The 22,215-nt window shown below is 35.0% G+C and overlaps 3 protein-coding genes across 3 annotated transcripts; 1 reads left to right on the forward strand and 2 right to left on the reverse strand.

The window, feature by feature from the left end:
- Positions 1–614: 614 nt before the first annotated feature.
- On the reverse strand, positions 615–7,673 carry LOC102629726 (PH, RCC1 and FYVE domains-containing protein 1). The gene is made up of 9 exons (XM_006489660.4): positions 7,137–7,673; positions 6,295–6,381; positions 5,903–5,992; positions 5,679–5,765; positions 5,491–5,589; positions 2,629–4,701; positions 2,346–2,492; positions 1,336–1,793; positions 615–1,103 (listed from the first exon to the last, which is right to left on the reverse strand). The coding sequence occupies exons 1-9, from the start codon at positions 7,182–7,184 to the stop codon at positions 860–862; spliced, it is 3,333 nt and encodes a 1,110-aa protein (XP_006489723.2). The 5' UTR covers positions 7,185–7,673; the 3' UTR covers positions 615–859.
- Positions 7,674–7,953: 280 nt separating this feature from the next.
- Positions 7,954–13,331, reverse strand: LOC102630000 (uncharacterized). Its single transcript, XM_006489661.2, has 8 exons — positions 13,009–13,331; positions 12,135–12,230; positions 11,497–11,580; positions 10,683–10,843; positions 9,631–9,748; positions 9,113–9,248; positions 8,529–8,707; positions 7,954–8,299 (listed from the first exon to the last, which is right to left on the reverse strand). The coding sequence occupies exons 1-8, from the start codon at positions 13,237–13,239 to the stop codon at positions 8,060–8,062; spliced, it is 1,245 nt and encodes a 414-aa protein (XP_006489724.2). The 5' UTR covers positions 13,240–13,331; the 3' UTR covers positions 7,954–8,059.
- A 5,591-nt stretch (positions 13,332–18,922) lies between these two features.
- LOC102630296 (legumin B-like) lies at positions 18,923–20,843 on the forward strand. The gene is made up of 4 exons (XM_025102551.2): positions 18,923–19,298; positions 19,391–19,641; positions 19,742–20,221; positions 20,313–20,843. Exons 1-4 carry the CDS (start codon positions 18,971–18,973, stop codon positions 20,688–20,690), a joined length of 1,437 nt encoding a protein of 478 aa, XP_024958319.2. The 5' UTR covers positions 18,923–18,970; the 3' UTR covers positions 20,691–20,843.
- The last annotated feature ends 1,372 nt before the right edge of the window (positions 20,844–22,215 follow it).

Below are 22,215 nucleotides of genomic sequence, written 5' to 3' on the forward strand. Positions count from 1 at the left end.
TTTTTTAACTTTTTATTTATTTATTTTGAGCATATCAATTTCGATTTGATGTGTGATTCATGCTCCCAGTGATTGAACAACACACATGTATAATATAAGTTTCAGCCTTGTCTGAATATTATTTGGTGTTGATAACTAATTGTTCTGAGGGAGTTTGTTTGGCTTTTATTTTATTTTTTCTGGGTTTTAGTCATGAGTAAATACGATGATTTGTTTTATTGGGAAAAATTCAAATTCTTCTTTCAAGTCCCCGGAGATTCGTTAATTTGGGGGGCTTCCCCAAATTCTGAAGGCCCGATGGTGTCAGAGAGTAACAGAATCACATTTTATTTCACATCATTTTTTACATGAATTTGGTCTGCCGAATTTGGAGGCCGCCTCCTGCAGAACAACAATTGTGTAGCAATAGAAGCATTACGCGTATTTAATAATTTTATTTAAAATTTGGGTGTAGTAGTTACTGCCTAAAGATAGAAAAAAGTATGTATTCAAAGATTGCCCTTGTCAAAAAGTAGTGTTCTTCTAACGAGTTGATTACTAATGCTCTTACAAGTTCATTTCATCTACTGTACAGCTAGAATGGTTTGAGTAGCAGGTTACAGCACAAAGAAGACTTGAAAAAAGAAAAATGAATCAATAAAAAGAATTACATTTTAAGCTTTTCTGCCACTACTAATATACGTAAACAACATTCAAGGACTAACCCATTTTGAAGCATAATCCTGTGTAAGGCTATTTTTGTTTCTATGATGATGAACAAATCATTTAACGATGCCGAAGGAGAGCGGCTTCTTGATCCTACTTACCGAACTGTCTACGTTATATGGTGGTAAGAGACTAAAACCAATATGAACTAAGGTTAAGAAGAAGAAGAAGAAGAAGAAGGTGGTGGCGCATTATCGGTTTCCTCTTGAGGAGGTGCCGGTGGTGGATCGGACGGCGATGGTGCAGGCACGGGCGCTGAACAAGTTGCTACGGCCGCACTGGATGCTGATTCTGATGATGCAACGGAGCTGCTTGCGTGTGGACTGTATCTCTTAAGCACCCTATCTTTGTTTTTAGTCCACCATTCTCCCGCCTGATGCTCATCAAACCTTCGTTTACTGCACATACGTTAGAAGGCAGGTGATTCAGTAAGTGCATCCGGATTCCGGGCAAATTCAAGCAGTGATAAAAAAAAAATAAAAAAAAATTTATACAAGGTTTAGCCCCCCGTGAAGTATCCACGATGAGATTTTTTAAACGATGAAAAGTTTTAGGCTGCATGCTGATCCATGCATGTTTCTGTAGATGGATTTGTTGATTTTCAGCTAGATAAACCATTTAATTAAGTACCTGAATCTAACTCGTCTGAAGATCTTGGCACCACCTCGACGTTCAACAAAAGTGATGTAAACACCGGGCTCAAACTGTTCAATGGTTTCTTTGTCTCCACGTATTTGTGGTGGTCTGGAGTTATTTTGCGAGCTAGGCTGAGGTTGTGCTGCCTCTCCTGTACATAAAACCGATGATTCCTGCGGATTACTATCTTCTGTTCTGTTGTCTATTATGTTAGAAGGCTCACTTTCCAATGAACTCGTTTCAGGTTTATTTTGTTGGTCAGAATCTACAGCGGCAGACTGGTGAGAAGAGCTTTCAGCAGGTTGTTGGTTGGAGTCTATGATTGCAGGCAAGGAAGAAGAGCTTTCAGATGCTGCGTTAGTCTCTAAACAGGCCTCAGCTTGAGCAAAAATGGATCTGAAGTTCTCGCTATCATGGAACTCAGGAGGCAACTGATGTATCAACTCTTTCAACTGAATAATAAGAAAGACGGCAACTTTGTAAAAATTTATGAAGCAACTTCGCACTTAATAAATTACTCAATAATGAAAAGATCATTTTCGCATTTCCCAGGTGATAGCAAGAGTGATCTGCTTAGACATAGTTTCTTTTCCTAGTACCAGGAATGCAAATATCAGGATTTAATTTTCCAGAGTTGATGTATTCATGTGATAAAATATCAACAAGATGCATATATCTTCTGAGCAAATGAACTAGCAAATAGCAACTTCTTGGCATTGCCTATGGATTATGTCTAATGGCCAAATAACGGATTTGGGAGACTATGGTCTCAGGTTCAAATGTTAGCAAGAATTAGAAAGAAAGAGAAAGTTGCTCATTGACACGATCATGTTCTTAACATAGTTGTGGAATAAGAACATAGTTTAATTTTATTATGCATAAGTGGTACTATAACCACCATTATCACCACCAGCACCACCACCATTGTCATCATCATAATATAAAGTTTGCTGTCAGACGAAGCATCCACATTAGTTTCGTTGACTGAAATATTGAATGCGTACCTGTCTTGAGATGGACTTGACAACTTCATTGGCGGCTTTTAATTTGGAACATTCCCCTGCAGCCAATAAAGCAGCATCTTGAGCAGTTTTTTGCAGTTCCTTAATCTCCAGATCTTGAGCGTCACACTTTCTATTCAAAATTCTAATCTGAAGGCAGTAAAAAAAATTAAAACAATTAGCCTAGATCAGTCAGCAAGACTCTAGATTTTGGTTTCCTGCATAGACAAATCAACGGCTGAATGCAGCCAAGCAAGGTAAATTTGCATGAGTGTATAATTATTACTTGATTCTGAAATTTTGCTACATCTTGGGTTAACGCTTCATTTGATTTCTTGAGTCTTTCAATAACCGTCCTAGAAAATCCACTGCGTGGAGGGCTTGGTCTCCTCGAGTATGGTGAAGTAGGTCTTGAGTTGACACCGGACTGTGGTAATGACTGTTGCGTTGACGGTGGTAGTGGTGGGGTCTGCGGTGCCGTAGCAGGCCACCAAGCAGAATTAAAAGCACTCAATGAACTTGGAAAAGCTACGTCCTTTAGATGTGTAAGTGATGGTACTTGGGAGGCTCGAACTATAGAAGAATCAGCTCTGGCTCCGGGCTTTCCGGACCTGATCTCAAGGTATTTGACTGCTTCTGTAGCTGGAGACAGCAAAATCCTTGAAGATCTTGTCTCTCCCCTTTCAATTCTATCTCTGCCATCTGTTGAACGTCGAGGAGTAGTAACTTTCCTACCAATGTTAGGACCAGTACCAGCGTCAGCAGCTTTAAGTTTTGCATAACAAGCATCACACACCCGGTGTGGTTTTCCTGGAGTTGGAGCTAATGCTGCTTTCAGTGCTTTTTTGGAGCTACAAGCATGGCAGTGCACCAGTCCGCAATGATAACAGTTGTGCCTCTTTCTTGTGAAACCAAAAGCTTGCCGACAACCAGAGCAAACTGATTGGTCTGCTCCAGAGACCCACTTATGGATGCATATGCAGGAAGTAAAATTGGAACCACATGATATATTTTTCACATGTCTATCTCTGAGTGCTTCGACCATCGTTGGCGTTTTTCTATCTTCTATGTCCCCATGTCCTAATCTTCCATTTGCACCTTTTCCCCAAGTGAGTACTTCGCTTCTTGAAGTCAGGACAGCAACATGGTATGCCCCGCAAGAAATTTCTTCAACAAATTCACCAACCAACTTATCTTGTACCAGGCAAGGAATCTTGCCATCGGCAAGAGGGTTGCCAAGCTGACCATGTGCAGCACCACCCATCATAAACACGTGACCTGATGTCGTGAGGGCAACAGTCATATGATGTCCGCATGCCAGCTGGTGGAAGTTGTACTCATAAAGAGAAGAGACACAGCTGGGAAGCAGATAAGTATCCTTGTTTCCATGTCCCAAACGATATTTGTCACCATCACCCCAGGTGAACAATTTTCTTGGTAGAATATTTGCACTTGTCTGGTTTTGAGTCTCGACAATAGCTGCAGTGTGCCATACTCCACATGCAACTTTAACAGTTTTTAGTCCACTCAATACTTGAACTTCTTTTGGATATGTAAAACTTTCTCGATTTCCATGTCCAAGAGCACCAAATGATCCATCTCCGAATGTAAACAATTTTCCATTTGAAGTAGACAAAGCTGTATGCCATGTCCCACATGCAATAGATAAAACCTGATGTCCATCTAAAGGACCAGAAACTCTTTTTGGTATCCAATGGCTAACATCAGTGCCATGACCTAGAAGACCAGCATTATGGATACCATCACCCCAAGTAAATAAATCACCAGATGTAGATACAGCACACGTATGATGCTCACCACATGCAACGAAATCTACATTATTGACTGCCAGGAAGTCGACGAGATGAGGACGACTAAAGTCCCTTTCAATTCCATGACCAAGTCTCCCTCCAGATTCCTCTCCCCAGGTGAAAACCTCTCCTTGCCTTGTTACTAGAGCAACATGCCGAACACCACAGGCTATCTGATGAACATCAAGAACTACATTGGATTCCAAGGGCTTGGGAAGCAGCACATCAACTTTCGTAGCCAATGAGCCAAAACTCCCCTCAGGAGAAGCCCCATCTGACCAAAGCTCACCCCATACATAAACATCACCTAATGATTCTATGTCATCTGGACCCGATCCTCCACTTGAACAGCTAGGTGTGCTTGAAACACTAATACGGAAACCATCTCCAGTACTTGTTCTTAGTTGCATATTTGGATGTTCTGAGGCCACATCTGAGCTTGCAAAAGTCGAAAATGAATCACGAGAATCAACAGATGTCCTATTGTAGGCAATATTATTCGAGAACTCTAGAGTTGCCCCAAATGGCCGTGCACTGATATCAGTTAGCTGAAATAAAAACATGAAAACTTTGATTACATATCACGACTAGAAAACTTTTCATATAACACAGGGCCAAAAAATTATTACTTGCAATCCTCATTTTTTAATGATTACCAATGCACACAACATCAATGGTTAAAAGGATATCATCAATCCTAATTTGATGAGCTTACGGGAAAAAAAAAAAAATTCATCAATTCAACTGTTCAGTTATCCAGGATAGTAACTCTATACTGCATCGAGCAAATTATTGCAATGATGTAAATTGTGCAAATTATGCAGTTCGGTTATTTCCAAATGCAGCTTTCTCTTGTAACATCTTTGGACCTCTAATCTAGAATGGTAGAGCCTGATTTCCAGGTAAGATTACTAGACAAACCATTTTTCTAATTCAATTATCTAGTCAATGTACTAGAATCTTTGTCAAGCAAAACAGTAACAGCAAACAAGTTTATAGATGGAAAAGCATCTAGTATAAGCAGATTCATTTGCAATCAATAATGAGCCCAGCCTGCCAATACAACAAAAAGATTAAGTCAAATTAAATTTTTAGCTATTATTATGGGGTTCACACTCTGTTCAGTAGTTATCGTAGCTCTGCCATTTCCTTTTTTTTTTTTCCCCACCCATTATGAAATCATGCAGGAATCGATTTTCCATTTTTTGGTGTAAAAGTAACTAAATAAAATTAGTATGAAGTACATTATGTCTTCATAAACTAAAAACAAAACAAATATAGAATTTGATATCTCATCCGCATTTGAAAAAAAAAATCATGCTGAAATGAAAACTCACATCAGAAATGTCACTCCTGGTACGTCTATTAGAATATCTTGTAATTAATGCCTGAAGGCCTGCAAACCAAACCTCTGTCTCAGCTTTGTCCTTGCAGATCTGTGGATATTAACAACCAAGTGGTATATCAATGGATTTAAGCATATCGTCAAGCAGAAGGTAAGATGAATTTTTTTGGTAGCACTCACCAGATCGAGGGATCTTTCACCGTTACTGTATACAAGTGAAAATGACAAGTAATCCTTTTCAGGACGCAAATATCTTTTAAATACAGCCTGTATAGAGGTAGCAAAGAATTAGTTATTTCTAACCATGTCAGTAAGAAAAATATTGGCACCTTAGTACACAAAGGAGGTCAACTGAACTAGAAAATATATCTTCAATTAGCTTAAGAAATAGGAGATTAACTCACAGTTCTCTGTCCAGGGATTATCCTTGACACAGTAGATAACTTCAGATTCCTTTCTCCTCCATGTGATAACCAGATGAGGGAAGTTTCATCCTGTTAAAACCACCAAAAGTGTAATCATTTATATACTTGGGGGTATTGACAGAAGCATCATCTCCCGACAAATTGTGAGAATATGTACTTGAGGTACTAACAGAGTCTACTTTGCAAAACAGCTGTATGAGGAGTTGCACTTGCACATTAAAACTTTATATTTACAGAAGTCAAAAGACAAAAAAGATAATTAAACTATATCCTTCCCAGAAGATTGACTTCATGAAACATTTTCCAATGTTGCTGCACAGATATTAATTATAATGAAATTTGGTATCCCATTTTGAAAGAAAATAACTCACCGAAGAAAGCCTGAATGCACGAAACTTAGGTTTTCCTTTCCGGCTGTACTTGACTAACTGAGTGCCTTTCTTTAAAGCAATGAGTGCCTTCAAAAGAGCGACGCGTAGTAAAAATAAAAAACCAAATACAAGCAACCAGATATCACAATCTAAGGTAAAAAGGTAACAACAAAGATTACAACAAAGATTCCTGTAGACATAATGTCAGACTACATGATAACTAATGCAGCAGTACATTTTAATTTTTTTTTTTTTATGCCTACTTTCAAAAGTCTGGAAACTACTTCTGCTATTAAAATTTTCAGGACCTAGTTATTGGTTTCCAGCATCATCTCTGAGTTAATATTGTATGGATAGCTGAACATACAATTTGTTTCTTTTTTCAAACAATGATTTCTTGTTCTCAATTTCCTCCCTTAAGGCGTCTTTAATTTCTTGCAAACAAGATGCTTCATTTGCAACACACCTTGCTTGAACCACCAAATTAAATTGATCAATGTATCCCTTACTTATTCAACAGACCTCTTGTTTCTTTAACTCATTCCTAGTTCGTGCCATTCATTAATTAACCTAACTGACCGAGAATTTTGCCAAGATTTGTACTCATCAACCAAGCATTCAACCATAAGTAACCTGATTGATTACATTAGGTACCCGTTTAGCTCCAAAGATTACTAGTTCAAGTAACAACATCGCATTATATTGAAAACCCCATTTGCATTCAAATTTCCTCAACTTTGCCTAAAACACAGAGACCAAATCTTTCCTAAAAATCCACACTTCAGCTGCTTAAATTTGAGTGAAACCAAAAACCAAGATAAAAAGAAGGGTAAAGTACTAACCTGTTCAATGTCACGCTCAGATTTTCCATAACTAGCAAGATCTGCCATTCCATGTGAAAAACTCGAAAGGAAACCGCCGAAGACAACAACTGCATCAGGTGGTGGTGCGGTGGCGGCGACTTCCTTGCCCCTGTCTTCATAGATATTTCTTTCTGCTTCTTCTTCTTCTTCTTTTCCCTCCTCTCATCAAATACAACAACAAACAAACCCAACAACAACACTAACAATATTTCAAGATTTCATTACCCAGAAAAATACAATAGCAGATCGATCAAAACGAATTGTAATCTAATTTTAATCCCTTTAACAAACCAATTTGATTTGATTCAAAATTTCAAAGAAGCAGATGAAGATCATTCATGCGTGCATGCAGGGAAATTATTATTATTATTATTATTATTTTTCTTGACGAAGAAAATGAACGCAATGTGAAGAGAGAGAGAAAGGGAGAAGTAAGCGGTGTGTTTGCAGCTCAAAATGTATTTGTGCTCAGATATTGGCGCACTTCTGCTCTTGCTTCCACGTTTTCACTCTCTTTTTTAACTAACTAAACTTCCTCTTTATAATTTTCCTTTTTCTTTTTTTTAATATATATTTCTGCCACGTGGCATGTGGGTAAAATAATCATTTAATAAATATTTTAAAAAATTAAAATTTTGAAAGATTTTAAACCATCTCATCTGCATACTTTCTCCAACCCTATTGCTGAGAAATATTTTTTTAAAACAAATAGACATTCAAAAGTATTTGCTGTCCAAATGTTACAAATATTTCCATTGTTGGATGCTTTTAGGAATAAGATGCAAAAATATGAAGATCATGGAAAAAATAAATACATTAATTGATGACAAATGATGTAATTTACATGGGAAAATAAAATTGACAAAAGAACCAAGGTGAGGGACCGTCTAAATTGTTACTCTTTAAAAGATAGTTGGATCTCTGTATCTCTTGAAAATATCTTCAACATCTGCCATTACTTCTTGCGGCAAAGGCCGCTCAGCCGTAAAAAATGCATCAATGTCTTCTTTTAATTGCTCGACAGAGGTTGCTCCGATGATTGAACTTGTCATAAATGGACGGTCTCGTACAAATCCGAGCGCAAGTTGAACTGGAGTTAGGCCGTGCTTCTTAGCCATCTCGATGTATTTTATTGTTGCTTCCTGGAATTCAGAACCAAGTAAACACAAGAGGCTAGCTTGGCATTACTGGTATACAGTTGGAAGCTAAAAGAAGATAATTACAAGTATATGAGAAGCGGCGATTCCTAATCTAGCTCTCCACTTCTCAGGCTAGAGTGATGGGGGTGTTTAGTGTAAGCCAATTCCAGACATAACTTCCATGATTATTATAACTAAATTACAACCAAATAAATTTAGATGATCAACATACCCTGGCCAGGGATGTATTATATCTTTCCATGTAACCAGGGAAGAGGTTCAACCTTCCTTTCCTTGCTGCTTCTGAATTTATATCTAAATATTTTCCAGTCAATGATCCACCACCCAGTGGCGAATAAGCAAGTAAGCCAATATTGCAATTCTTTGGATGACAAACTTCAACAAGATCAACTGCAAAGAATCAATAGGACAGGCTTATAATGCTGAATTAAGCAACAAAGGCAACAAACCGCTTTCGATAAAGATAACTTCTAATTCTTAAGCTGATATTTCAGGATAAAAACTACATAAGTCTTGAATTTTATTTGTGTATAATTATTTATGATACGGCCAAAGTGGTTCTAGAGAGTTCAGTGAACACTCTACTTTTGAATTCTAAAAACAATATAATTACTCATCAGACAGCTAGATCTACATTAACAAAGGAAAAAATGGAGATTAGATGGACACTTCCATTTAGCTAAGCATCTGTCTAAAGCAATCCACAAATTATGAGTACTTAAAAACATAAAAACCTGAAATTTGATAAAATTTTCATTTATAATGATGCAAGGATATAGAATAAAAAGGAACTACCTTCAAAACGACATCTAACCAACAAACTATAACTATTTTGGATACTAACAATCTTCAGAAGTCCTTCAACTTCAGCAGCATGAACAAACTCCATCACCCCATATGAAGTCTCATTGGAAACACCAATGTAACGTACCTATGAAGTTGAAAAGCATCCGGTATCAGTTATAGATATTAGAATCTCTTTGACATTACAACACAAATAGAACTGTATTTGAGATGCAATGGAACACACAGCTTTTGAAATTTATTATTCTTTTTTTCAATTTATATATGCATATCCAGATACCAAAAATAAAAGTCCTTTGAGGTTCAAGGCAATCAACCATCTGCTCTCATCAAAAGATAAATCTAAAGGACACCCAAAAAAGCTAACATGCCATAGTTTAATACATCATAATAAATGAGTGATAGTTTAGTTGTACTGTCCAGAAAATCAGACGGTTTTTCTTTTTAATGCTTAAAAGACAATATGTTAACACCTGAAGCTAGAGTCCACATGATCTAGAAGACATTACCTTCCCTTCATCAATAAGTTCTTTAAATGCCCTCAGTTGTTCTACAATTGGCACACTTGGCCTCCATTTTGAATAATCATACATGTATTCACCAAATAATGCCACATAACGGTCTGGCCTGGAATGAAAGTTGAAAGAGAACTTTTCAGAATGCTTTATTTGATTATTCTGACTCCAAGATTTCTTTTGTAAAAAGATTTACATGCTTATTTGACTGCTCACACACAACACCCAGATAAAAAGAAAAAAGAAAGGAAAAAAAAAGGAAGAAAAGAACTAGACATCAAAAGGCATTTGTATGTAAGGCAATCAAACTATTTTGCAAAAGGAATCTGTGCTAAAGATGGTAGGAATCTAAGCCCAAAAAAAAAAAGTTCAAACATCTGCTGTAATGTAGACCTTATGACACTCCTTAAGGTTTGACATCTAATACTTGATCAGCTAAGACTAAAAGTACATTATAAAGCAAGATGCCATCTAGCACAACAGCTATGATCTCCTGATTGTCTTACCAGAAACCTGAAATACATCAGGCAGGGGATTTTGTAAGGAAGGGAGAGGCCTAAACCCCCTGAGAAGAGGTAAACTACTATTTGTTCAGAAGGAAAGTGGACCTGGGAAAGCAATGGCTACATTACCCATCATCAAACAAGCTGCAATGACAGCTACCTCTGTAGTTTTGTGAAACGTAAACAATTTTCTGCATAACATGTTATACGAGTATTACTTAATAGGATTCCATTAGGACACCACATCAGCTTCAAAATCATGTTTGCATCTAATCCAGGTGACAATCACTTCAAGGAGAGAAAGTAATCAGAGAAAAATATGTTTCATTACATTGAATGTGAATGTAATATTTAAATTGACTTCAATAGACAGCATGTGATACAGAAATGGAACAGTTTTGCATCCACAATTTGACAAGCAATTAAGGATCATTTTAAGATATGCGCTAGTGACATATGTAACGGGACAACCAGATTGGAGAAATAAAACCTCCAAGATTTTGTATTCTGTGACAATTAGTAATATGGAGACTGCAAAAATACCAGTGAATTTGCAGTAAGTCGATGTAATCTGTGTTCAGGCGTTTTAGGCTTTTCTCTACACTTTCCTTTATGTTAGCAGCATCGACGCGCAAAACTTTTGCATTGTCACGCAAAAAACTTGATCGTTCTGAATAACCAGAAACTTTTGTTGCAATGATAACCTACCCATAATTGAGATAAACATATTTATCAATAATCTGAAAGTATCAGATAACCAGATTCTTGCTTTCAGAAAACATGATTAATATCTTCATATTATCTTCTCAAAACAGTGAATTTTCACAAACACGCATATGAACCCATTACTCAGATATCTGGTATGAGAATTAACAGGAAGAAATACCAGCACGATTAGATATGACAACAAGAATTTAATATAACTTTTAAATACAATTTACAACCGTTTTGTCCAAAATTCTCATTTTAACTACTTTGGAAACAAAAAGCACCATTCAATCTAAAGAAGGTGCAATAAGGTAAATGATTTCAGGAATTGACATAACTGCTATATCAACTTTTGTAAAGTTTGCTTCAAGCTGTAAGCTGCAAATCATAATTCAATTTTCTACCACATCCAGATCCTGACATTTAATTTATTGAATTTATAAATTAAACCCTTATGAGAGAATAGCTGTAAATTCAGACTTCATTGCTGCCTGACGTCATCCCACGAATTTGAGTAAATGATGTGGCTTAAAATATACAATTTCAATTCCGTTTGTAAAATCAAAGAAAAAGAAGCTACCCAAGAAGATCAAAATCTTTGTTATGCGTGTGCTTAGAAGAAAGATGCATTAAGTGAATAGGCCCGAACCTTATCACGGGGCTGAGACTTCAGCCAGCTAGCAATATAGAGATCTGTTTTTCCTTGTGTTTCCTTCTTCATTGGAATGGGGTACTGTAAGACAAAATGCAAAGAATCATCGAAACTCACTGAGAATTCAAGAGAAAAGAGAACTTGCAGCTACCAACATCTAGTTACAAGGAACATATTAATCTTCATGAAACCAAAAGTTACAATATTTTGCATTATGAATTTAAGGCTGTAAAGACAAGACCACTGAAACAAAGGATCTTCCTACTAAATAACTCAGGAATAGAAATCTTCAAGATGATAAAGACATAACCAGCTAAGGAGATAGAATTTTTAGAGACAACGCCAGGAAACAATCCTTCTTTTTTTTTTTTTTGGTTAATTCCTCCGGATTGCAGAGGAAGAGTCAATGAAGCTTTTGACATTAAAACGTCGGTTGCATTGTTGACAACTAAGTTATAGGTGATTTTGAAAATTGAAACTGAAGGAAAGAGATGAGTAAAAACAACATTGTTCATTTACTTTAAGATTCTATTCGTGGTGAGTGGCCGGTTGGGTTGAGGTTCTGAGGGTTTGCAGGTACCTGTCCATTAGTGCATACGTGCATGTATCTATAGGTAATGTGTGTCTGAACTTACAGCCTCTGAAGAGTCAAGAATATTGATGCCGTTTTCAAATGCATAACTGAGAATTTCATGAGATTCCTTCTCCGTATTTTGTTCTCCAAAAGTCATCTGAAAAATACGAAAGACTTAATCACACACAATAAAACTTGACAGCAGACGGTATACTAGTAATGCTCCATTCTTCAAAATATAGAAAGAGGCATCATGCTCCACGTACAAAATAATGATATAAGACCAAACTGAAGAATACTGACCTTCCATATTATAATATCCCATGAACTTAATAAAACTTTCAACAGCGAATTCCTGAATCACATGCCCTTCCAAGTAGTTCAAAAAAATTTCAAACGACTCTCGAGACTTGCAAACAACTTAATGTTCCACAATTCAGGATCCAGCATGATGCCAGACACAAGGGCTTAAAATATTTACAATTTTTTCAAAGCGGTTCAATAGAACAACATCAGTTTGATATGGTAAATACTTTTTAGAAGGATGGATAATTCAAGTGCCTTGAGTTTTCAATTCTAAAATGGCAGTCAAAATAACTAGGTAATTAAACGCATTCGCCTTTGTTAATGACCTAAGATTTGTTTACCAAAATCTAAGCAACATAACATATCAAAAGAAAAAAGCTGTTGAAGTAGGATACTGTCCATTCATATAACATCACTTTCTATGAGCAGTCAACATAATTAGGAACAGCTTTTTTAGTATTAAATAAATACAGAGTACATTTCATTTTCTGGCCACATTACACAAAATAACAAACAATTCATCACCCAAAACATAAAAAATTAAAAAAAAATGTAAAACCCCATTACTAAAAACAGTTTATATACAAAAAATAAATAACACCCATTTAGAAGAAAGCGAAGTTGCTTACAGTCCCAAGAGTGATTTCACTGATAACAAGATCAGAGTCACCGAGCTTCCTGTACTGCATTGCGTTCTTTTCTGCTTGTTTTGCACTGATGGGTGTCTTTAAAGAACTTGTTCTGACAACGAGCTTCCTACTTCTTCTTCCCGTCACGTTTGACAGTGGCTGTATCGAGTGGCGCGTTAGTTTAAGCTGAGAGATGATACCGGTTGTTGTGAATGTGGCTGACGTCGCCATTTGCGTAACCGTAGCTTTGAGCTCCAGCAGTTGAGAGTCTTGAGTCAAGCCAAGCGAAGGTGCAGACAAGACTGGTGGCCTTATCACAACAAAATCTCGACTGGGGCTTTTAACACCCCTCTAAGATGCTTATAACACCCTTTTCTTTTTCGTTTTAATATATATTCCCAAAAAGATTTTCAGTTTTATTGATAAAAAAAAATTTATATATTAAAATTAATTATCTTCTCAAATATTTTACCTAAACAAAATATTTCTTTTAAAATTACATACAAGTGCTAAAATATTAAATTTATCTTAAATTTTTATTTTATACAATTTCTAATATTTTCAAAAAAAACTTTTTTCAATTAAAAAACTAAAATATAAATATAAATTATGAAACGGATTAGGTGTAAAAAATTATTCAAAGATTAATTCATCTAAATGTTTAATTAAATAGTTATTTGAAAATAAAAATAAATTAATTTGTATTAAATTATTTGAGTAATTTCAATTGAAATAGAGTTTTATGAGAAATTTTTGGGGGTGCCGAAGAGCCCACTCCAAAATGAAATCGTTTGCTTTGACACCGCAAATTGAGCCCAGCGGGGCTACGGATTGAATTGAAGTTATAGCCCAAAAACAGATGGATCCTAAATCCGGGCTGTACAAAATCGAATTGACCCGTTTATATTTGTTAATTTAAGCGTCTTTTCCGTTTAATTTCAATAATGTCCAAGTCCCTTGAAAATACCAACAATATACCATCCACTTTATATAAATGTAACTAAGAAGATAATACCCTCGACAAAAATATGCAGTTAAATTAAATAGAAAATATTCAACTATACTCTCGATTTTCATAATAAAAATTTAGTAAGTTGAGTCATAAGTTGAATGAGTCAAGTAGGTTAAAAAAATTCGAGTTTATAGTAACTTTGATGGTATATCTGAGTTAAAATAAGAAGTGAACTTAGTTTTATTTTCAATTTGAATAAGTGGATCCAAGTCATTCTCTTGAAGTTTGAAATTTTGGATGAGATGTGAAACACAAAAATGTATGAAATTTTTTTAGTTATGCTGAATATAAAAATTAAATTAGCTAGACGGCCTGATCTCCAATTCTCCATAAGCCTTAAGCCTAGATAATGAATCTTTATGCGATTGAATTTGGCTTGTGGAGGAACACAATTCTAACTAGTAATAGAAACCCAATGAAGTAAGCCTATTCACCCATTTTGTTATGAGTATTGATATTTAAACACCATCATGACAAAAAATGCGATACTATTTATGTTACAGTATTATTGTTGCGCATAAAATAACAACACTGTTCATACCAAACTATAAGTCTATAATTCTATTGTTTCCATCATGATAGTGTTTTATTAGTGGCCAAATATTATTTTTCTTTTGTTATTATCCTTAACGTAAATCAGAATTTATAAATTGAATTGACTTAGGGCCAGTTTGGAAATGCTATAGCTTCTAAAATAATTATTGTTAGTTGTGCTGTAAAAATAATTAACAGTGAAGAGAATCAGTTAAGTGTTTGGTAAATTTTATTTTTAAAAGTACTATGAGTTTTGAAAGCAATTATGGACAATTGGTGAATTTTACTGTTGAATTGCTAAGAGAAAACAAATGACGAAAATGTAAATAATATAAGATAAAATTTACTTATACATATAAAAACACGTACATATAATATTTTTAATTGTGTATTATAATAATTTTAACTAAAAATAAAACTTATTATATATTGATTTTTATTTTTATCTTAAAACAATTGATAATTAAATTTATAATATAATGAAACAAATTTAATAATAATTCGACCAACAAATTGATATTGATGAATTATAATAACAATTTATTATAATATTGATTATGTTTTCAATTTGAATAAGGATAATTTGAAATACAAGTATGCAACCCAAGAGGGGGGGTGAATTGGGATTCTAAAAAATTATTCAATTTATTAAAGAAAATCTTAATGCAATTATAAATCAAATTCAAAGCAGTGACAATTAAGATGATCACAATATAAAAAGATAAGGGAAGAGGGATTCAAACACCGAGATTTTTACGTGGTTCGGTCAACCTCGCCTACGTCCACGCCTCCAAGCTTTCCGGGCTTGAGGATTCCACTAAGCAAGCCTCCAAGGCTTCAAATGCTTACACTTGACTTCCAAGGTGTCAATGGACCTTTACAACAAGAGATTATCCCCAATCTCTTAACCCAAGTGTATCCCAACACTTACAATCACTCAACGTAAAAGATTACAAACTGTTTTGCCTCTCACAATATATAAGATTACACAATGATGCTTAATATGTGAATAGATTAAGCAAGAATGTGTTCTAAGCTCTATGAAGATTGTATTCTCGAATATTAGCTCAAATGGTTGTGTTGTGATCAAACTTCTTTGAATTTGAATGAGCTTATTTATATTTGAAGCTGAAAATCTAGCCGTTACAAACTGTCGGACAGAAAACGGTTCGCCGTTAACCATTAACGGTTAACCGCTGGTCAAAGTTACCGTTGGGCCATTTTTCAAATGAACGGTTTACCGTTTAGGATTAACCTTTCGCCGTTAACTTCCAGAGACCTGCAAGATAAACATTGGTTATCCGTTTACACTAAACGGTTAAGGACTTGCGTGAAGTGGCTTCTCTGGATATTATCGGTTGACCGTTTACAATAAACGGTTCGCCGTTTGTCTCCAGTAACCTGCAAAACAACTTAGCCTTATCAGTTTTGGTTAATCAGTGATTCTGGACGTTATCGGTTAACCGTTTTAAAATAAACGGTTCACCGTTAGGTTCCAGTAGCCTTCTCATCTTTGGTGTTTTCCGTTATTCATAAATGGCTAGAGCTTAGGCAATATGTTGCTCTCTGGTGCTAATCGGTTAACCGTTTAAAAGAAAACGGTTTACCGTTAATTTTCAGTAACCTTCCCATCTTTTGTGTTTTCCGTTTTTCATAAACGGTTAGAGGTTTAGGAAATGTGTTGCTCTCTGCCTTTAATCGGTTAACCGTTTTAAATAAACGGTTCACCGTTTATAACCAGAATTGCAATTTTAAACGAGTTTTTATAGAGAATCTCTTTCTAATTTGAAAATCCATCTTTTATGAAGAAATAAGGCAATGATTAAAAGGGCTCTCGTTTATTAAGAAATAGCTCCAATATTTTTGTCAAAAACCATATAAAATTTGTTATCATCAAAATCAATATTATTAACATATTCATGTTAACATAATTTTGGGTTTAGGTAATGATTTTAAGGATATTTATGGAATTGTATTAAAAGATAAAATTGATTCTCAAAATAAGAATTTAAAAGTTACTCTTTCCCTGCTTTTCAAAATCAACTTTAGAGGGATTGATTTTGACAAAAGTGATTTTGCCTTTTTTTTTAATTATCAAACACTAAAATTAGCTTTTACATTTTCAAAATCACTTTTAAACCTCCCAAAAGCAATCTCAAACGGACCCTTATTTACAAAAAGTTTAGTTGTGCCCTCTAGATTCTATATACACCTAAACATTTCAAAGAAAAATGACATTGTTATAATAGTTTAATAATTTTGCTTATGGGTATGGCTCACATTAATACTACTCCTCTCTCTTCTTCCCTTCCCCTAATATTTTATTTTTCCTTATATTTGCTTAATACGCTAACGTTCATGATTATATATATATATAGAAAGTCCTTAAAAACTTTAAAGTTGTGGGGTTTAATAGTATTGTGAAATTAAGCTTTAAAATTATATGGTTTTAAAGATTTCTTAGACTTTTCCACACTTAAAAATTCTGAACTAGAAAAATTGTGCGTGTGTGTGTGTGATTATTTACTCACTCCCAAAAATCTGTGGACTTTTTATTTAATCTAAGTTTTCGAGAAAAAAAAAACTTTGTGGAACTATCTAATTTAAGTTTATCATTTTTGAGATAATAAATGATTCCATTATTTTTAATTTAAATTTAACTATTATAAAACTTACCTATCTCCGACAAGCCACAAATTTAGATTAAAAATTTTAACCATACCTATCACTAGTATATATAATGCGTTGATGAGCCTATTTCACCCAAATCTCTTTCATTTATGGAAATTATAATGTCACTTTAATGATAAATATCTCAAATTTCATTTTAAAATAATGTGTTGTTCATTAAGTGGTTGATAATTTTTTTATAAAATTAAAGTGAATTATTTAAATTATCTCACAAACTAATTAATGAATACCACATTATTTAAGATATTTTTTTAAAATAAAAAAATTTAGAACGTGTACTACTAGTCTTCATTAGATTTGATGATGTGTCTACTAAACTAGAATCAGAATGAGCTGGAATCAGAATGACCAGGAATGAGAATGGACTGGAATGAGAATCAAAATAAGTTGTTTACTTGAACTGTAGGAATTGAAATCGGAATGAGCTAGATTGCCATTAATGTGTTTACTTTGTCTTGGAATCGGAATCAGAATGAATTAGATTGTAACAAATTACTAAAAAATACTTAATGGATTATTGTCATAATTATTATTAACTAATATATTAATTAATTGATTTTTTTAATTAATTAATTATAATAACTATATTAACAATTATTATAAAAATATATTAACTAATAATATTAATATTAATTACTTAATTAAAATAATATATTAATTATTGTAAATATTTATTCAAAAATTATAATTATTAATAATTATTGTTAATAATATATTAATCTATTACTATTATTAATTTATTAATTAATAGTAATAATTATATTAATTCATTAATAATAATATATAAATTAATTATATTAATAATTATTATAATAGTATATTAATTAATTAATTAAAATAACAATAACAATAAATTAATTATTGTGATTATTTATTCAAGAACTATAATTTTTAATAATTATAGTTAATAATATATTTATATATTAATTAATCATAATATATTAATTAATTAATTATAATATTATATTAATTAATTATAAAAGAGGATAAAGTGGACATTTTTAATTTTAGGGGAGGATAAAATGTTCAATCCCGGAAATGGGAGACTCATTCCCACCTCCCATGGGAATCAATCTTCCATTCTCCATTACCAAATAGTGGTGGACTCTACCATTCCGATTTTGATTCTTGCTTCATATTTGCAAAATAAATACTGTCAATCATTCCAATTTCGGATTCTCATTCCCCAATCCGGAAAGTAAACGCACCAAGAAAGTTTTCGGGATGTGTCATTGAAGAATACTACAAAATTAATATACCTAGACCAGAATCAACACACAATCCACAATTAATTCATCACGACATGAAGTCATCAAGTAGGATTCATTGATTGCAGAGAGTCGAGACACACTAAAAACAGGCCACCAAGAACAAACACCAAGATGGCAAAGCCAATTATGGGTTCTCACATCATGATCGCCACATACCTCCTCCGAGCCAAAACAAAAGCGATCTATGTGTCGAAGATTTGAGTAGTGTTACTTATGCATGTAACATGCAATTAAAATACAGAAATGTACAAAACTTGCATGCGCCTGGCTGCCTCTGCATGCATTCGTGTTTGTCCAGCACCAACACGTACACAAAGTAATCTCATTATGTGGAAGCAATTCAGGGCATTTGCAGGCACGCTAAAACCCAGTGATCCCAATATTTTCTCTTACAAATACCACCCCAATCTAGTTCACTCTCTTCATCACAGCAATTTTTTTCTTTCTTTTCAAAATGGCTTCCACTTCTTTGCTGTGTTTAGGGCTTGGGTTTCTAATTCTCTTCCACGCCTGCTTTGCTCAGATAGCGCAGGGAACAGACGCAACTCGGGAGCAACGGCAACAGCAGCAACGCTTCCAAACCCAGTGTAATATCCAGGACCTCAACGCCCTCGAACCCCAACAACGGGTAGAGTCCGAAGCTGGCGTCACAGAGTTCTGGGACCAGAACGACGAGCAGTTACAATGCGCCAATGTTGCCGTGTTTCGCCACCGTATCCAACAGAGAGGCCTCGTTGTGCCTTCATACACCAACACTCCTGAGCTCTTCTATGTTATTCAAGGCAAGCAAGCATGCACGCACACGACATTTAGTTAAATTGTTTGATTAATTGTTTTGTAAATAACATGTTTGAAATTAATGAAATTAATACAGGTAGAGGCATTCACGGTGCTGTATTCCCCGGATGTCCCGAGACATACCAAGAATCACAGCAAAGGTCGTCAGAGAGTCAGAGTAGATCCCAAGATCAACACCAAAAAGTTAGACAAATACGTGAGGGTGATCTGGTTGCATTGCCTACTGGATCGGCTAACTGGATTTACAACGATGGCCCATCAGAGCTTGTTGTGGTCGCTCTTGTTGATGTTGGCAATTCTGATAACCAGCTTGATCAGTTCTTGAGGGTAATTAATACCTAAACGTTTTTGTTATATATAAGATAATGAAGCAACATTTTCAATTTCGTAACAATACATTTGGTGTTGTCCTTGTTCTTGTTGCCAGAAATTCTACCTTGGTGGCAACCCACAACCACAACTCCAAGGTTACAGTCAAAGTCAAGGCAGCAGATATCAGGGAAGCCAAGGCGGGGAGGGTGGCGACCGCAGCAGGAGAGGTGGCAATCTCTTCCGCGGCTTTGACGAGCGTCTGTTGGCTGAGGCCTTCAACGTGAACCCAGATCTAATCAGTAAACTGCAGAGGCCACAGATGCAGAAGGGGATTATTGTCAGAGTCGAGGAAGAGCTGAGAGTACTGTCACCTCAAAGAGGCAGAGAACAAGAACAAGAACAAGAATTCCAAGGAAGCGGAGACAACGGCATCGAGGAAACTATCTGTACAATGAAGCTAAAGCACAACATCAATGACCCATCGGGTGCTGACGCGTACAACCCCCGCGGCGGACGCGTCACCACCGTCAACAGATTCAACCTTCCTATCCTTCGATACATTCAGCTTAGTGCTGAGAAAGGGAACCTCTACCAGGTGAGAAAAAAAAATCATTAAATATCACGTCATTTGAGATAACAAATTTATAATTGTGATTTGAAACGAATTATTTTGCTTGTGCATGTAGAATGCCATGATGGCGCCACACTGGAACTTGAATGCCCACAGCGTAGTCTACATAACAAGGGGCAACGGCAGGATGCAAATTGTGGCGGAGAACGGGGAGAATGTGTTCGACGGTCAAATCCGGGAGGGTCAGCTGATCGTTGTCCCGCAGGGCTTCGCCGTGGTGAAGAGGGCAAGCAACCGTGGATTGGAGTGGATATCATTCAAGACAAACGACGTCGCCAAGACAAGCCAGCTGGCCGGAAGGGCTTCGGTGATTAGAGGGCTGCCGTTGGACGTTATCCAGAACTCGTTCCAAGTGTCGAGGGATGAAGCTCAGAGGTTGAAGTACAACAGGCAGGAGCTGACTGTCTTTACTCCAGGGCCTAGGTCACAGTAATTAGTTAGTGCGTGATCAAAGTAATGAACTTATATTAAGGGTTTATATATGTGTATGTACATAAGGAATAAAGTCCTTGCTGTTGGCTCGAAAGTGTACTGCTGCTGTAAGTTTTGTTCTGGTGAAATAAGAAAACTAAATGTTTTTGCCGTATTTGACATTCTTTACTAACTCACAAATTATTTTTATAATATCAAAATTAACTTGTATTTCTCCCAAATCCTTTTCATCAATCTCTTATCAAATAAGATCTTTCTCATAAATTCACTCAAATCACCTAACCAATGGGCTGGTTGCAAAGTACTTTATCAATTAATTTAGAAGTGAACCGAGCCAAAGAATTACATAACTACCCTATTCAACACCCCCCCCCCCCCCCCCCCCAAAAAAAATCACATATATATTCATAAAATGGTGTGGAGTACAAAGGATAATCACTTAATTACCTTAGATTTTGTAAGTTATTCTTTCATGCTTCTCTGTCCTTATACTTCAAAATAAAAACTCAACTTCAAATTAATTTCTCTCCAACCTCACTAGTTTCTATTCATAAAGCTCTCAAATCAAATTTACATTTGTAGATTTCTCTCTAGAAGTCCTAATTTAAAACCCCTTTGCCATTTGAACCCTTCTTTTTCTTGTCTTCTTCTTATTCTTCTTCTTTATTCCTTTTCCTCTTCTTCTCACAATCAGCCCTTCATTCTTTTTTTTTTTTTTTCCAAATAATAGATTTCATCTATTTGCGAATAATGATTTATAAAAAACTAACGAGATAATTGACAAATTGAGAAAATCTTCCACCAAATATGAAAGACAAAACAATGGAATGTAAATCTAACTAAAGCATCTATTGTTTAGTTAGGCTTAAAAATAAAATTTTAAAAAATTTTAGGCCTTTGGAAAGAAATAATTTACCGAACTTTTAGACACATAGTACAGCTGAAAAAATGATGGGATATTTTTGCTTTCAATAAGTTCCTCTTAAAAAAATGATGGGAAATTTCATTTTTAAGTAGGTGTTTACTTCATGTATGGTATTTTGTGCGGGTCTTTGTGTCCCGAGGGAATAGTCTCAAAATCCCGATATTAAGTTTATTAGTTTGTTAATTCAAATCCCTTCTCATACAAAATCTTCAGATCAGCTATTAATTAAAGAATAAATTTCAAGTGAAAGGATGCATCAAAGAATCAAATGACTTCACAGACTTAAACGAGTACTCAGTCAAAATCAGTCTTTAGTTCAACCATGATATTTTCATATTGATGCGTTCAATTATACATATAGTCCGATAACACTCATTGTTGAAGAGATCTTCAATGCAACAGCTGCAGAAAATATATTTTGAGAATACGGCTAGCTACAAATTTTATTTTTCAATGCTTGTAATGCTTCTCCATCATCATGTTACTTGGAACATGTAGCATTAATGATAAAAAAAAATGCCAAGACAAAATTCTGCTTGGCTAATGGAAGAAGAATTTAGAAGAAGCAAGCGTATCTGAATATATGGACAGAATGAAACAA

Source organism: Citrus sinensis, chromosome 1 (assembly GCF_022201045.2).
Source record: "Citrus sinensis cultivar Valencia sweet orange chromosome 1, DVS_A1.0, whole genome shotgun sequence".
In the NCBI taxonomy this organism is placed as follows: Eukaryota; Viridiplantae; Streptophyta; class Magnoliopsida; order Sapindales; family Rutaceae; genus Citrus; species Citrus sinensis.

Coding starts and splice junctions, on each gene's coding strand:
- LOC102629726 (XM_006489660.4), bottom strand. CDS start 7,184: ATGGCAGATCTTGCTAGTTATGGAAAATCTGAGCGTGACATTGAACAG. Junction 5,590..5,678: donor GTGAAAGATCCCTCGATCTG/GTGAGTGCTACC, acceptor TAATATCCACAG/ATCTGCAAGGACAAAGCTGA. Junction 1,104..1,335: donor TTCAGACGAGTTAGATTCAG/GTACTTAATTAA, acceptor ACGTATGTGCAG/TAAACGAAGGTTTGATGAGC.
- LOC102630296 (XM_025102551.2), top strand. CDS start 18,971: ATGGCTTCCACTTCTTTGCTGTGTTTAGGGCTTGGGTTTCTAATTCTC. Junction 19,299..19,390: donor GCTCTTCTATGTTATTCAAG/GCAAGCAAGCAT, acceptor AAATTAATACAG/GTAGAGGCATTCACGGTGCT. Junction 20,222..20,312: donor AGAAAGGGAACCTCTACCAG/GTGAGAAAAAAA, acceptor TTGTGCATGTAG/AATGCCATGATGGCGCCACA.
- LOC102630000 (XM_006489661.2), bottom strand. CDS start 13,239: ATGGCGACGTCAGCCACATTCACAACAACCGGTATCATCTCTCAGCTT. Junction 10,844..11,496: donor AGTCTCAGCCCCGTGATAAG/GTTCGGGCCTAT, acceptor AATTATGGGTAG/GTTATCATTGCAACAAAAGT. Junction 8,708..9,112: donor GGTTAGATGTCGTTTTGAAG/GTAGTTCCTTTT, acceptor GATTCTTTGCAG/TTGATCTTGTTGAAGTTTGT.